The following is a 17,778-nucleotide window of genomic DNA, read 5'->3' on the forward strand; positions in this document are numbered from 1 at the left end:
ATAATTATACAGTTGTATATAATGAGTTACCGAAAATGCTAAAATAAAAGTGACCAAAGGGTGCTCCCCTGTAGGAAAATTATTAAACAGTTGAGCAACAGAAAATATATTCAATTGAATACTGTCTATTGAAAACAAAAATATCAGGCATTTTTTTAAAGTAATTAAGTATAAGTGAGAAGAGACAGCCCAACTAAGGTGTTAAAACGAACAGGTACTTTGTGTTTTTCTGTTATGGTTTATTTTATTTTGTTGATAGTGGTTTGTAAAAAGTCATCATTGTGCTGTACACAAAAAGTGCAATACAAATTATTTTGATATAGTAGGATTTTCCGTGTCCAGCACCTAGTGATTAGTCTTACTCTGTTCTTGATTCTAACAGAATAAGATCTGTGACTGAACAAACATTTTGCATATATAATCTCAATTTCTAACTTTACTCTGAGGAGGGGCACACTACATTGCATTAATGCAAAATAATTGAAAATACATCTACTCACCAGTCAACAGTAACAGTGGTAGTAATAAGTTATACAGCATCCCAACCGCGACGTCCCCCGCCATGTCTCCTTCTCTGTGCCAGACACCCTCACAGATCCTCTAGATACTATCACCTTCTAGATGTCAAAAATTAGTAAATGTCCTAGCAGTGTGGAGGGAAAGTGCAGCCGGCTCACACATTTCTCAGGGGGCCATTTGTGCAGCCTCAGTCAAAGCATCCTCCCAATACAGCAGTGAAAATACAGGAGATAGTAGAGATAGTAGTTTGGGTCCAACACTCAAACTGTAACAAGACAGAGATGATGTCGGCCGGCGACAAGCAGCAGCACTGTGAAGAAAACTAGAGGAGAGAGCGGACAATGGTATTTTTAAATTGTGTGAGGGCGATAACTCCCCCCTGCTTTTTGCTTGTGTCTCTGTCACACCCTCCTTTCCCTCCCTAAGCCCTCTCTCTGTCTCTCTCCCAGCATCCCAGTAACTATGCTCCTATTGAGGTTAATTTCACTCAGGAGGATATCTGCTACCATTGCATGACTGAAAAACATGCTTTGACAGATTCTTAAAACCAACAATTAGCAGCAGAGAGAACGGTCACTTTTCGCATACAGTATTGTGATAGCTCTGACTTGCATTGTGCTTAATATTCTCTTTCTCTTTTCAAAATCTTTTCTGCATGTACAGTACATACAGGTATCATGCGTTAATTAACTCAATATGTTGAAACCTCAGTCTAATTTCTTTATTCCTAAAAACCCAGACCGATACTCATACAGTACGGTGTTTGTTTACTGCACAGCCGCATGAGGCTGGCTCATCATATTTGCTCTGTGAGGTAAAGGGAAGTGTATCTAATATTCATGGCTGTGAGGCCATTAAGAGCCGGTGTGACTGCTAGGAGTGATTAGGGCTATGACCGAGACAAGCAAAAGCATTAACTTGACTCCAAAATATTAGAGCGAGGAAAATGGAATATGATTTTTGTGTGTCAATTCACTTTTTTTCTTTTCAACATAAACCTGCTGAAATATCAGCTGTGACTAATGAGTTTGGGAACTCTGTAGTTACTGTTTTATTATCAGCAACAGAAGCTTGAACAACAAGTAAATGTCTGTTAATGAAATTAATAGCCATTTCAACCTGGGAATTTATACAGTTGTACAGGTTGAGGTTTTTAAATACCTTGGTACAGAGCTGGACACATCACTGTCCTTCTCACATCATGCTGACTCTGTATACAGGAAGGCCGAACAGTGCCTCCACCTGCTGAGGAAGCTCCGAGTTTTTAATGTCAGCAAGGACATTTTAACTGTGGTTTACTGCTCACTCATTGAATCCATACTCACTTTCAATATCTCAGCCTGGTACAACACCCTCACCGTCAAGCACAAAACAAAACTTGCACGTATAGTAAATCAGGCTGGCAAAATAATTGGCTCTCCCCAAACCCCCTTACCACAACTGTACACCCGGTCAGTACTCAGGAAAGCCAATACAATCACACAGGACCCCACCCACCCCCTCCACCAATCATTTGATTTACTGCCATCAGGTCGACGCTACAGGGTCCCGTTGGCACGGAAAAACACCTACAAAAAATCTTTTATCCCCACTGCCATCACCACACTGAACAGTCACAAATAGGCAACATATCTCACTCCACTCAGTCACCCCTTTGCACTGCTTGCATTTGTTGGTATTTATTTATTGTCATTGTTTGGGACTCTCTGTTTTGTATGTATTTATTTATTTTGTGTACATTGAACCTGCCCTGTCAAAGATGAATTTCTGTCACTTGTGATAGACAATAAAGTTTTTCTTATCTTATCTTATCTTATCTTAAAGTCTATTTCACTAAGAGAGGGAAGTGATTATTCTGTTGTGTCAATGCCCTCCTGGATCCAGATCCACGTTGTTAACATATGTTTTAACAATCTACTGTACATATAGTCATTTTGTCACCATAATTTGCTCCTACTGTGATATTTTGTTGGTTTATTCTGTGCACGGGATATCTATTACATCAGTGATTCTTGAGAACTGGGACAAAAGGCTTCTTCCATATGTAACTGCTGTTATCTTTAAAAATAAAAATATTTAAAATTGTTGATGTTATTAGGGATTAAGAATAGAATGTCTGGAGCACAATTATCCCCTTAAATTAAATGTTATCATTATTATGTCAAATATATGACACTTGTTATCTTCTCACGACTTCCAAAACAGTGTGTCCACAGAGAGGGTTTCAATCTTTCATATGCAATACAACCTATTAAAAAATTACTTTAATGATTAAAAAGTGCTTTTTTCATCATAAGCAACAATAGATAATCTCTCATATCAATAAAAACTGTTTTTCTTCAACACATTCATGTTTTATATGGTTTCAAAGTGGTGGGACACTATTTGTCACCACCGTCAGACAATCCATTAAAATGTAAGAAAATCAGCCAAAATAAGGGGCAGCTGTCACTATGAAGGACCTCTTGTGACATTCTACCTCTGCAGAGTACATTAGAGTCAGACAGGCTCTGATAAGTGTTGTAGTTTTAGAATATTTTACATTCCAAATCTTGAAAGTCATGCGTCACAACCATGATATGTCAACACTGACTTACAATTTCTGAAGAAGTTATTTGAAATGTTTCGATAATTTTATATTCCTGAATTAGTTCATACTAGCACCAATCATCAACAGAAAAAACAAATGGCTAACTAGATTAATTCCATTTGTTTTGTTTAAGAAACGTTAAATATGTTAACACCGTCAGATGTCAACTCTGTCAGATTTCCTGTCTGACGGTGGTGACAGGCCAATGACGGAGTTGACATTCAATGTGAAGGCATCATATTTGGGTGGTTTTCAAGTTATTATAATTATATTAAATACAGAAATAGGGTTTAGTTTTTCTAATACTGTATTTATGGAAACTCTCATGTGACAGCTCCTGGCACCTCCTGATTGGCAGGCTTCCAGGAGATGATTGCTAATTACAAACACCCATGCTGGCTGATCTCCTCAGCTCTATAAACTGTAGGAATCAGCCGCTTAGCTCTCCCTTCCTTGATGTATGGTTTGCTTTGCTTTGCTTTGCTTTGCTTTGGTTTGGTTTTGCTTGTGCTTGTGAGTGAAGAGTGTAATGTATGTGCAAAGCAAAACTAACCAAGCCTTGGTTAGTTTTGCTTTGCACATACATTATACTCTTCACTCACACAGACACAGCACCCATTACTGATTATTGACATTCACGCACCACTTAGTAGCTTACTTTAAACTTTGTTTAAATCAATTATTATTTGGTTAAACTTAATCTCTTGTGTGGTTTCCTCATTGTCATTCCCTTGAGCCGGGCTGTGACACTCACAATCTTCTTTTGTCATGGATGATTCTTAAAAAAGTACAGGCTGATATACAAAATGAGGCGATTTGGTCTGAGTCTTTTAGAGCAAGTCTGATTGAAAGACTGTTATGTGAATCCTGAATTAACGCTCAACCAATAATGTGCTGTTATAAAATCACTGTTATTGATTATTCTACGTATTTGATGGTTATCTGGTTTTTAGTCACCACCGTCCGATATGTCAAATTCATAAGATATACTTGTCAACTCCGTCAGATATACTTGTCAACTCTGTCAGATATGTGTCAACTCCGTCAGATTTATATTATTATGATAACAATACATAATGATATTTCATATTTGTTGAGGAATGGTTGGTCATATGTGAAAATCTAACCAGTCACCTAACATGAGAATGTGTTTTGAAATTTGAAACACATCTTTATTGCTGTTAATTTTAAAGTAAACATTATATTACACAGTTCAACTGAAGAACATAGTGGAAAATTGATATAAAATATCTATAGTCATTTACATTTTGAAAAGATTTTTTGTGGCCTCTGTCAGTCTTGGTGAATACTTGTGATTACAATTCTTCTCATAGGTCTAGCATAAATTGAGGGAAAATTAATTTGTGTTTTTGGTGTCTGACCAAATAAGGAATGGCAAGGTAAAAGCCCATTTTGATAAAAAGGATCAAAGCTGGGAGGTTGTATCAAAGTGTAGATCAGTAGCTTAGTATATGTTGGAAACATACATGTAATTTAATTTGCCTAAACATAGGGTTTGTATTTTTTCAAGAATCACTGACATGTTTTTCCATTCTTGGTGTTGGATCCATCCTTAGCTTCTTTTCCAGAATATACTTCACTAGTTTTCCCTATTAAAACATATTTTTTTCTTTGCTGTTGTTCCTGATCCAAATCAAAGGGGGCAGAGGGAGTTGTATACTGTACAGATGGTTAAGCCCCCAGAGGCACATTTCTAGTTGTATTATTTGATTATGTAAATAAAATGGACGTGACTTGTGTATTTTAATATAGAATTTGGACCCAATCGATACAGGGTTAGTGTGGAATAGTACAAGAAAACATATTAATTTCAGTTTTCCAGGTGCATTGCAGCCTTCCTAGCATAAATGAACTTTTTGAAGATACGTTTAAAATTATATAACATTTATCTTAATTCTTATTCTAACTAAAGTTTGAACTCAGACTCGTTCAGAGGTTGTGGTTGTGGTTGTAATCAGTTGAGTTGTGGGTGTCAATATTTACCATATAATGTTCCTGCTTGCAGGTGATGTAATCAGACAGCAAGTGTTTGTGAAACCGGCTGTTTGATTACATCACGGTAGGTTTTAGGGAATGGTTATGTGCAATTTCCACTATTATTCTCACATTTTGTAGACCAAATCGATTTGGTGCTCAAGCTCAAAACAACAAAGGAAACCATATATGAGCAGAGGAGGGGGCAAAGAGGAGCATCAGTTTGTCTCTTAAACAGTTGCTCAGAATTCCATAACCTCGCATTTAGCAATCTCCCTTTATTCATTTTAACGCCACAAACCATCCAAAGGAACCTTACCTTGTTAACTAAAGCTAAACTAATAAATTCCTGTTGTGTGTTTGTCTATAGATTATCATAAAAGATGCTCCTCTGTGGGAAGATAAACCATCTGACTCAATGAGAGGAAATAGCAGTTTTACATTGATTATGATGAGAATGAGTGCTGAGTAGGCAGCTACGTTTCATGCCGGCTCAATTAAAAAGAGCTGTGAGCAGACATGCTGAAGATGGGTTTTGGGTAGAGAGGGTTTGTGTTTGTGTTTTGGCAATTTTTTAATTTAAAATGTTTAGCTCGAGGGAAGAAAGGTGAGAGAGAGCTAAATGGAAATATTTTTTAATTTGTTTTAGGGTTATGGTCAAAACTTTGGTTGAGTTTTATAGGTCAGCAATTCTTGAGAATGCTCATTGCCCTTTTTGTCAAAATCAGTGAATATCTCCTTACAATCCGCAACATTCCCATTTATTGACCCTAGGCTCTGTATAAACACTGGATTGTTTTCACTGCACACACCGTACGCGGACAGGTAGCGGATTGTGAGGAGATATTCACTGATTTTGAGAAATGGTGATTTTGACAACAAGCATTCTCCAGAATCCCTTATTGCACCTTTAAGAATTAAATGTAGGTGAAGACTCTAGTGAGTCAAGGCTTGAACTATAATTTGTGCTTAGCTGGTGCGAAAGAGGAAATGCGGAAGCGTATGCCCCAGGATGTTATCGGATTTGTTTAAGCAAAAATGGCTAACTGGGACGCTTATGTTGGGAAATTCCTAGAAATTTAGTGCCCTGGTTATGATGAGTGGCGCTGAGCAAATATTGATCTGTTGTCCAGAACAGTCTGACATCAGTTCCTCTAAACATTTATAGGCACCCTCGGCCCCTGTTGCATTTCTACCTGTCAACTTCTACAACGCAGACCTGTGACTAAACTGCTAATACGGCGCACTTAGAGTATACAGTTTGTAAACAGAAAATAAGGAGGAAGGATTTAGACATTTACATTAAAATGCGGAAAACAAAAAGCAACATGGTGGCAATACATTTCTTAAAATAAAAATAAAAGGGCTCTGCAGTATTGCCAAAGCTATTAACAATACAGACAGACCATTGACTGAGTGTTTATATAAACACACGGACATAAGTAATGTTTACAAAACAAGGACAGAAATTGAGTGTAGAAATTTTGCTGGCAGATTGTATTTAAACTTAAATTTCTGACTTTGCTTCAGGTTTAAAATTAGAGTTTATGTTTAAAATAATTTTTCAGAGTTACGGTAAAGACATTTTCTACTTGTGAGTCTTGTCTGTCCATCTATCAATCAATAATTTCTTCATACAATTAATTGATGTACAGACACAGAATAGGGTTGGAAGTATTGTTTTTCATGTTAGTCTAACAGATGGTAGGCTAATCATCAGAGATTTTGACTGATTTGGCTTCAAGCTCTGGAGAGTGCCGGGTCATCTCAACGCCACTACCAAAGCCCACCACAAAACCCAGAGGGCAGCCGGGGGATTCAAGCTTTTAGCCCACGCACAGATGCATTTAGATTTTTATGCTGCTGAGACAAATCAAGCTAAGATGGTCCTCTGTCCTGCCTTTCACACTGGTTATGTATCTGGGTGGAGTCGGAAGGTTTGGCTACTGGATATAGGCTGATTTCATAGAAAGTGAGCTGCTTACCACTGATTAAGAATGATGCATAATGGCTTGTAGAAACATTTTTATGCCTGAACATTTCACATCAATGCATCTTGATGTTTTCAGTAAGGTTATAACTCAACAAAGTCCAAAATAAACATACAGATTTTAATGTCACAGTGGACATAGTACTGCTAAATGATGTTAATTGTGTTTTTTTGCACCATTGAATGGCTAAATGGTATTGTATGCCCCTAAGATCAACCTTATTATCACGTTACAAAAGGACTGATCGTATACACTTATCCATTTAGGTTTCTGTTCATGTTAAGATTTCCCCTCAAGACTGACCCAGAACATTTTAAATTCTTTAGAATAGAAATTTTACTTTGAAGTCACTAAAGCGAATACTTTTTATCAAATAGGCCTACTGTTTTTGTTTGGTTGTTTTACATATTCTTATGATAAAGTGCAGAGGTGGGTCGTAACGCGCTACATTTACTCCGTTACAAATACTTGAGTAACTTTTTGAATAAATTGTAATTTTAGGAGTAGTTTTATTGCAACATACTTTTACTTTTACTTGAGTAAATATTTGAAGAAAGAACGGTACTTTTACGCCGTTCCATTTGGCTACGTGACGGTCGTTACCTTATTTTTTTATATATTTTATTTATTACATGCGAGAGCCATTTCTCTCATGATTTCTCTCCCCGGGGACGTCTTCAGCCAACATCTCTATCACGTGACTATTTCAACCAATAAAAACCACATTACAAAAGCTTGCCAATCAAATGCAGCCACTTCAGTCACATGACAAGTGTTGTCATGTTGTCATAGGGCTCAACCATGGGCTCAACAATGTCCGCGGACTTTTTTAAAGGCTGCGGTTCCGCACCGATGTTGTGGCCGTGCCATGTAGGTTAAACGCATATTTTACCGACTATCTGGGTGAGTCGAGAAAATGGAAGAAACCGCTGATTCCGAGGAGCAATAGCCACACCCCTGGCCTCAAATACACACTCACACAATCACAGTGACACAGACTCCCACACACTCGCAATTACAGAGAAACTGTTCTTCTTTGACACATGTCCTGTTCTCCCTGTAGCCTACCCACTTCGCATGCCCCAGTCTGGCTGTGTGAGAGTCTGAGAGTGGTCTCTTTGTTCAGCCACTCTGTAGTTTCATACGTTAAGTGAGTGTGCCAGCAGGTTTTGATGTGTAACGAAGTTTAATTTTGTGTTTTATATTTTTGGGGCTGAACCCAACCTAGATAATTTTCTCAGGGCCAGTGACATATTGTAGGAATTTGTTTTAAAATGTGTATGTGCAAAACAATTGCAACAGTGTTATAAGTGTATTGGTTTTAATTAATATAATTTTGGACAAGCCTAATTTATTATCATTTTATTTGAAGGGTGATGTATTTAATTTGGCAGATAATTAATTTATTATTGTTTGAGTTCAAGGGTTATTCATTTGATTTTTAAATACCTTATTTATTGTTTTATTTAAAATTATGTTATTTAACATCTTTATTTGAACATTGCTGTTTTATATTATGTTCGTGTCTATTCTGTACCGTTTGTGTTGCTCTGTATATTTCAAAAATAAATCCGGAGTAATTCAGTAGGCCTACTTGTACTCTTGAGTACTTGAGTAGTCTTTTCACTGCATACTTTTTTACTCTTACTCGAGTAATAATTTTTATGAGTACTTTTACTTCTACTTGAGTAATTATAATCTTAAAGTAACTTACTTTTACTTGAGTACATTTTTTGGCTACTCTGCCCACCTCTGATAAAGTGTGAGAATCATGCAGTTGTTTGAGTTGACCTATCAGCAAAGAAAGTAACCTTAAGCCTTTCAGTTAGAAGACTGCTGTCACCTAGTGTTCAGTAGGGGAATCAGCAATAGAACCGATAATAAACCTTTTATTTTGTAGTGTGATTCATTTGAAGAAAGATGATTTAGTTTCAAATTCAATTTCTATAGCTTTGATTAAGAAAATAGCTTCTAGAACCATGGTATGGACTTTTAGATATTAGAATCACTTGAATTATATATAAATACATACGTTTTATAGGTATGATGACTGTTTATGTAGAATTAGATTAACCTCATCGGTAAATCAGTTGGTCATCTACAGAAGAAGATTAAATACAGAAACAACAATAATAAAAGTCATAATTTGGATAATTCTGATCATTTTAACAGTCCTCTATCTTTAATCTCAAAACAAGTATATCAAGCCTATAAAAGACTTTGTGCCACTCAGTGAATTTGGTGACAGAATTGTATAGTCTTTATTGCTGGGCTTTTGTAATCCGTGTATCTTCCGTTCAATCCATATCTGTTTGGAAATCAAAACACGAAAAACAAAAACAACAGTTTGATTTCATGTTTTAATAATTTGTTTAATTTAAAAAAATAAAATAAAAAATTATTCAAAATATGCCTGTAAAACATGAATTGATTGCCATTTTTTATTAATTTTTTTCCATGTCGCCCTTTACATACGAAAATGGGAAAGGAGACAAACAGAAAATGTTAAAAATGTGCATTTTCATTTTTGAAGTTCCAAACAATAAATTATATTAATCAGCGGGCTAAACTGCGTCCCGCTGCCACAATGACACGAGCTATGTGCGGCCAGTGCCGTGATGGCTCTGACCCATAGACTGTTTTCTGACCGTGGCTATCTCCGTCTTTTAAGTAGGCTAAAGCCTCTTGTCGGTAGTGGAAACGCATGGCAGATCTAGTAGGGTAACCCTGCCGAACCGAACTGTGCTGCTCAGAGGAAACGAGGCATGATCTAAACAGCGACAGACAAACAGCTGTTGATCCAGATCAAAACGGGACAAACCACCAAATGTTTATTCTTTATTGAGAGGGGAAACATATTTTGGCTGGCTGCCAAAGGCTGCTATGTCATTGTCTGTCATAGGCTACCATCAAGAGCCTTATTTTACAAAAAGCTCAATTCAGATAGCCTATAAACGTGGACAAAATATAGCCTAGACAAGTTTTTTCTTTCCTCGACACAAACACACACACACACACACACACATATAGACTACGCACACGCAAACACTCAAAAGGGGCTTTTTAAAGCGGGTCGCGCTCCCCCTTAAACTGGGCGATTTCCCACTTTGACTCAGCAGGTGAAGTGAAGACAGGGAAAAAAGAGAGACAGTGACGACAATCGCCTGAGGCGCAATTTTCACTCGTGGACCTAACCAATAAAAATCATGATCAATAGGGTGTGTCCCTCAGTTCCCAGTGCGATGCTGACGTCCGCACGTTATCTGTGAATAATGAATGAAGAGTAAAACAAACATTTATTAGATGATTATGAGACCCAAGGCAATTGCCTACCTTTGCGTAATGGCTAAGTTCGCCTCTGGGCGTGCACACACACACGCACTGCTTATCGGAGGTAACTTTCGCATGACACCGGAACCTCGACCACTAAATTGAAACATGTATTTTTCAAAATCAACATTTAGGCCATTATCCTCACATTTGATATCCTGGTCATGAATTATGATTAAAAATAGATAAAAACGTGTTTTTAGTATAATATATAATGTAGAGATGAGAGGATGATTACTGTATTAAAAAACAGGTCACTTTTCGTTTTTCGTCTTTTGATTTCCAAACAGATATGGATTGAACAGATGATACACGGATTTTGTTTTGAGACGCAATATTTTTTTCACCTATGTCAGCCAATTATTGTACATTGTGCATGGTCCGTGTATTTTTTGTTAGTTTGTATTAAGGGTTGAATCCCAAGTGACAGAAAGGAGAATAGCACTCGTATTTTCGTTTAACCGTTTTCTTGCTGGATTGCAGAAACGAAAATACCAGCCGAATTCTCCTTTTCTTGCTTATTGGTTCAAAAACAAAAAAGACTATGACAGAAAAACGGGAAACGGGAGAACGGAGCGGTTTTGCGTGCGATTTCCCTTCATTCGATTCTGACAGTAAAACAAATAAGCAAGCCTCATTGGCTGTGCCGCTGAGAGTTTCCTGCTTCTGTATTTCCAGCATAAAAGTAGGGCTTATAATAGGATCATAGCATACACTGACCCATAGCCTATGTCCTATTGAGCACAATCTGTAAATTGTAGCCAATATTTTAGAATACACTGACGGAGCGCTGTAACCAATCAGGAGAAGTCCGCCCACAGATGGAAAGGCCAATGAGGCTCGTTTATTTGTTTTACTGTCAGAATCGAATATCGGACATAAAACCTCTCCGTTCTCCCGTTTTCTTGTTTCTGTCATAGTCTTTTTTGGTTTTGTACCAATAAGCAAGAAAAGGAGAATTCAGCTGGTATTTTCGTTTCTGCAATCCAGCAGGAAAACGGTAAAACGAAAATACCAGTGGTATTCTCCTTTCTGTCACTTGGGATTCAAACTAACAAAAAATACACGGACCGTGCATGCACAATCCATGCCGATGAAATGGTAACCTCTGGTGAACAAACCTCAACCAAAACATCCCAGGTGATAGTTTGATGGACACTGGCACTCGACAGGTTACTGCCACATTTCTTTTCACAAGATGAATTAAGGTAAAAGAGATCAGAAACCTCGGGTTACAGCCACTGATGATGTTGGGAGGTGACTCCTCGCCCTCCTAACTAGGGTTGGGGATCGAAACCCGGTACCAGTATGGCAGTGGTGCCGACGTAAACGGTAGTAACCAGACCGAATAAGAACGAAAGTTTCGGTGCCTCATTTCGGTACCGCCCCCTGCTCTAGTCACGTTTGTATTTTGACAGACTGATCGCTCTTTATGTCATGATCGATGAAGCATGTCCGCTCGCGGATGCTGTTCTGTGTACACTGTACACAGAGAAGAGCATTTCTCACCGGGCTGTGAGTGACGAGAACGAGCCCGACCGTCTCGAGGAGCGCGCCCACGAGTGCTCAACACTCGCTCACGTTCGCAGTTTCACAGACTGGTCGCTCTTTATGTCAGACTATTTTTGAACGGCAATGCAATGCATTTCTTTTTGCTAATGACACGAGATCTAGCAGTATTGTCACGCATGTATAAAAAGGCACGTGTAGGCTGACGATGAGGCAGCGGCCGCCTGCACACTTCCTCCCGTCAGCTGTTCTAGTGCTGCCTTTACGCACGGCAGTGGAGATGAACCCCAAAAAACACACAAGCGGGACACGGCGGCCCGGTGATATGGAAACGTTTAACAAGAAACTTCATAAAGACACACTTAAAATAACGATCTCTGCCCATACAAAAAGCTCTGACTTGGATAACTTTATGGGGGCGATCGATTTATAAAACCATCCGATAGGCTACATGTGTCTGATGACGGGCCGTTATATTAATAATAAACAGCGCGCTGCACATTAGAACAGCATGTACATTAAATATCTCGTATCCATCCTGAGAAGGCAAACATGACAATTTTTCTGCACAAAAATGGTTAATTTGACAACGTTTATAGTTGTGGTATTATCTTTACAGAAGACTTCTTTGTATTTTTTATGTCAGTTGAATTTTGTTTCAAGTTAAATGCAAATGAGCACTGTTAATATTCCAAAAGGCTAACGCTCTTCCTTGACTGTTTTCAGTCTGTGGTTCTCATTGGGTGTACTTATTCCCTTACTGTAAATCCAATACTGCATTTAATTTCATATGGGTGTTTTATATGTGTATCTATTTTAATTTTTAAGGTGTTGTATTGTTCAGGTCATAAGGACTCTTTCTTATCAAAATTATTAGCTAAAGTTTTAAGATGGAGATTAGATTACCTGGTAGTCTCCACATTAATCTCTAGTATTATATGGTTTGAAACAGTATTGTTGTATTAGATAGTATGTAAATTGTGTGAATTTTATTTTATTGAACTTTTAAAATAGTTTATTTGTAAGTTACTCGTAATTATATTGTTAAAGTTAATTGTGTTAAATTTAGCACTGGATATAAAAGGGCATTATTTTTTGAGAAAGTGTGTGCAATTTGAGGCTTTAAAGTACCGGTTAAAGTACCGTATAAGCGCCGGAACCGTTTCAAAAGTACGAGTAGTAACCGGTATCGGAAAAAACCCAACCGATACCCAACCCTACTCCTAACTGCTGGTTTTGTTTGAAGAGGGCGCCGTTTCCTCCGCAGAGCGTGCCTGCTGACGCTGCTGCGTGCCCGGTCCACGTGACCAGGCCTCTCCTCTCTCGGTCCCTTCCTTCCCAGGGTTCAATGAGCGCTGCGTGGCCCCACCCCGTCTCTCTTCAATGTGGGCTACTATTCTCGGAGAGAGAGAGAAAGGGAGAAAATAATAACCTCCAAGAATTGGTTATTCTTGTCTTTCACCTTCCACGACCAGCGGCCAGGAGGGGAGCGGCCTTCGCGGTGGGAATGTGCTGCTACTACAACAAACCACTCCGCGTCCTAATTTATGTGAACGTAAATGCACATGTAGTCTCAAGCCTGTAGCCCATTTACCCTGCCTCGGATTCAAAAGGAATATACATACATGTATGTTTATATGACTGTGTATGTTTATATGACTGTGTCAGTGTGAAGGCTACATATCTTGACTATAGGCCTTTCGTGGGCTATAAACATCGATCCTGACAGCGGGAGTTTAGCTTTTTTCACCTAAACGAAATGTTTCGACGAAAGTCTATATCTTCGTCACGTTTACTTTCTTCTGTCCTTTCGTTGGTGTGTTTTTTCTTCTTGAAGGCATTCGTCGGAACCGAGACGGGAATATAGCCTGACAAAAAGACTATCGGTGCGCAGTTTTGGAGGCTCGCTAGTGATGTGAGGTGCTGATAACACATTTCAGCAACAAAAGCGAGGGGCAGGCAGAGAGAGAGAGACAGAGAGCGACTGAGGCCCAGTGGTGGAGGAGAAAACACAGCAAGGAACAGCCATCACAAATAAGTAGGACACATCGGGGAGATATTGGATCGTGTCTGAGTTGGAGGTGGTGGTTGGGGATCCAAACGAAGAGGACAGCCGCAGTGAGTTCTCTGGAGCCGTGTCTAGGTGTCGATTCGATGCAGCGAGTGAAAGGGAGCCGGATGACGACGGAAGCGTGGAGAATATCACACATGTAGCTCGTTTGGGTGTAAATATTATTTGACTTCCTCCTGTCCTGCCCCCCTCCTCCTCCTCTTTCCCTCCCCCTTCCCTCCCTCCCCTCTTCTCTCTCTCTTCTCTCACTCTCTCCCCCCCGACGAAGACAGCCGTCGGGGACACAGAGCAATAGATAGTAAAAGTGTGCACCTATGGAAATGTTTGTCATGAGCGGAGACGTGGAGACGAGCCGCGCCGCAGCACGGGCGAGGTTTTCGGACACGCCGAGTTGGGCACCCTTTCACCGGCAGCAGTGAGACGCAAGACCCGGGCTTTTGGAGATGCAAATTAGGCTGCCTATTCTGCCTCCGTTTGAGGTGAAAGCCCGATTGGTGGTGCCTTAACCAGACGCCGTGGATTACAATTTTCTCAACGTTCACCAGCTGACGCGGGGAAGAGAGTGGGGGAATAACCAAAATTGAAAAAAAGAAAGAAGAAAAACCCTACACTGCATGTGAAGGAGGAAAAAGCCCGAGCAGGATTCGGCTATAGCTGAGAAGGCGGCCTCGGTGTCGTCAGCAACAGTATCCTGCCCTTTCTCTGACAGCAAAAATACGCGTTATGGACACATAATTTTCTCCAGGGCTGCACCACGGACAGTTTTCGGAGCAGGCCGGGGACGGTGAACGTGGGTGACATTGCTGCCAAATCCGCATGTCAAACGAGGGATCTAGACTAGTTTAGTTAATTTATTTATTTTCCTTTCTACAAAGCCCCCTCCTCCCTTCCCCTCCCCACCACCCCTTCCACCTCCACTTCTTCTCCTTCCACCTCCTTCTCTCCTGGACCCCTCTTTTTTCCCTTCCTTGTCTTTCTTTTCCTGCGGGAAGATGGGTTGTTTGGGCAACAGTAAGACTGAAGACCAGAGAAATGAGGAGAAGGCCCAAAGAGAAGCTAACAAAAAGATAGAGAAGCAGCTCCAGAAAGACAAGCAGATATACAGAGCAACACACAGACTACTACTTTTAGGTGAGTGTGTGTGTGTGTGTGTGTGTGTGTGTGTGTGTGTGTGTGTGTGTGTGTGTGCGTGTGTGTTTGTGTTTGCTTTAGTTTGTTTTCTATAATTGCTGCTTTTACATGCCAAGTCCTCAGTCTGCACAGTTTGAGGCTCTTGCTTCCTCCCTGCATAACCTTCTGGGATGTTGTTTTGGGAAACATTGTCAACAGTGTGACTTTGCCATTGCATAATGCTAAAAATGCAGCACTGTGCTGGCTTTGCAGCCCCCTTTGCTGTCAAATTGACAGTGTACCACTAGCAACACCAAAGCACGTAGCAGCAGAGTCCATAGGTTGCATAGAAAGTATACACTGATGTAGATGTAAATATATAAGATGTGTAACTGCTGCCAGCAGTCAATACAGCTTAAACAACCACTCAAATCAATCCAAACTGGTTTGATCAACATTTGTATGTCATTTAAGCAGGCCTTTTTAGCAGAACAAATCAATTTTCAGCTGTATTAGCTAGGGACAACATAGCATGCCGCACAGTGTTTTAGACCCAATCATGCATGTTTGCCTGAAAAGTTGTATAAACTTACAGTAGTTTTGGTTTACATGCCAGCTTGTGTGTTTGTAGCCCAAACAGTGTCTTAAGATGACGTGACTGTATGAAGAAGAAACAAAAAAACAACTTAATAGAGGTGTGTGTGTCTGTCTGTCTGTCTGAGAGTGGACTGGAGGTGGGCTGGGTCTCTACATTACATAAGATACAAATAAAGAGTTTTCAACTTTCCCTGCCATGCTCTCCTATGTGCCCTCCTTGTGTGTTCAATCGCAAGCTCACCACCTCTGAGAAGCCGCAGTGTTCTTTGTAAAACATCATAATATACGATTGCAGAAATGCCAGCCAGAGTGCATATTTTACGACACGCCTGTATTTGTGTTGGGGAGGAAGTTGTGGTGACTTTAGGAAAGCAGAAGGACAGGACCCACATGAAAATCAAAACAAAGATGTCTGCCGTAAAGTTAGCTGCCTTTCAATTATATAATCTACTAGTTTGACTTTGTCGCAGGCCTGTGGACCTGTCGGCTGTTATTTTTCGATCCTGCATATTTTGAAGGATGTGTTTAAACATTGAACAAAGCTGCACAAAGTATAAGAAGTTCACTCTCTATTCAAGACCGGGTGCAGCTGAAAGAAACATAGGCTAAGCTTTGTTCTTGGTTTGTATCCATGTTGGCAAAAGACGATATCTGAAGTAGCATGATCCATATTGTAATCATAAAGAATCAGGCAGTGGAAGAGGCAGCACCAAAACACTGTTGGTTGTTCAACATTTGCGGTGCCAATCTTTGTGTTGTAGGTGTTGGCCTTTTGGCATGTCTGTCCATCATGCTGAAGTTGTTGATCACTGGATTATACTACTTGGTAGAATTGTTACCTGCCACTATAAACTGGTAATTGGATTAAGTAGATCTAGGTGATCCAATCAAAGTGTTAATGGTTTTGTGGGCCGTGTTCGCAGTTTGTTTCACTTTGGGCACAATCCGTCAGAATTCAATCTCTCTTGACCCTCACCCCTTTTCCATTTGGAAAAACATTTTCTCTACATGTTAACCTTTATGAGAGTCACAGTTCTGAGCAGAGAGAGGTGGCTTGGTAACGTGGTGTCTGTTAATCCCAAAGTAGCATCAGGTTCAATTCTACTTCTTGCGCCCATACTAAGGCATCCTGATCAACTGGTGGTTGATATTAATGTTTTCACATCAGTGAAGCCATACATAGCAGCAGACAGCGCATACTGTATAAATCCAAAATAGAAGAGCAATGCATTATCAGAGTTTGACCAGTGACCTGACCGAGATTCATTTAAAAAGTCCACGTATTGTACACACTTAAATTTGTAAAATCATTGAAAGTATTTGTCTGACTGTGCAGTTGTAATGTAATGTCACTAGACTATTTGCACAGCAAAGGGACAATCCTGTGCACAAATCTCAACAAATGTTTTTCATATCGTAATGCACCGCTACTATTCTGTTGGAACAGCAGGAAATGATAAATGAACTTACAGTATTGCATCTCATGAGTTGATCAGGCTTCATGGCATTTACTTTTCCATTTGTTATTAACATATTGGACAGTTTATCTGTGTGTGCATTACAGTGGCAGCTAAGTATTTCCATTTTGTAGTTGACCAACAGCGATGCTAGCTGATGTTTAGCCTCATCTAGAACTTGTCAGATGAGAGGTAAACACAGTTTTGACATTATTTGGTATTGTGTGTTACAAAAGTAACACAAATATTAGATCATTAATGTCCTTTTACAATATAAAGACATTTTGTAAGTGATGTTCTTTTGGAGAGTGAACCAGAGAGTTTTTAAAACTCTATTGTTTTTATTTTAAAATTTCAGTAGCACATAGACAAACTCTGGGATCCTTAAAATGGCCAATGGTTTGCTGACTATAATCCGCCAAGTGTTTAATGCTGTTTTACAAACAGCAACTTTCCCTCGAGGGACAATCTTCTGCACTACAGTTTTTATTGCTTTATAGTACTATGGGCACAGTTCTTCTGGCACTTAGCCTTTTACCATTCCTGTAAAATTAGCCTTTTACCATTCCTGTAAAATTAGCCTATGGTGAGACAGAGACAGCTGTGTTA

The 17,778-nt window shown here is 39.5% G+C and overlaps 2 protein-coding genes across 2 annotated transcripts in view; one reads left to right on the forward strand and one right to left on the reverse strand.

The window, feature by feature from the left end:
• Positions 1 to 564, reverse strand: part of LOC307252912 (piezo-type mechanosensitive ion channel component 2) — a gene marked incomplete at both ends in the record, with an annotated part of 44,723 nt that extends 44,159 nt beyond the window's left edge. Inside the window, one exon of the mRNA XM_080030734.1 lies at positions 501 to 564. Within this exon, the coding sequence (XP_079886860.1) occupies positions 501 to 564 (64 nt within the window). The remainder of the gene's footprint in view (positions 1 to 500) is intronic.
• A 12,785-nt stretch (positions 565 to 13,349) lies between these two features.
• Positions 13,350 to 17,778, forward strand: part of gnas (GNAS complex locus) — a 33,293-nt gene continuing 28,864 nt past the window's right edge. The window contains exon 1 of the mRNA XM_080031317.1: positions 13,350 to 15,136. Within this exon, the coding sequence (XP_079887443.1) occupies positions 14,998 to 15,136 (139 nt within the window). The 5' untranslated portion in view covers positions 13,350 to 14,997. The remainder of the gene's footprint in view (positions 15,137 to 17,778) is intronic.

The sequence above is a fragment of the Ammodytes marinus genome, assembly GCF_949987685.1.
Source record: "Ammodytes marinus genome assembly, chromosome: 7".
NCBI classification, from domain to species: domain Eukaryota; kingdom Metazoa; phylum Chordata; class Actinopteri; order Uranoscopiformes; family Ammodytidae; genus Ammodytes; species Ammodytes marinus.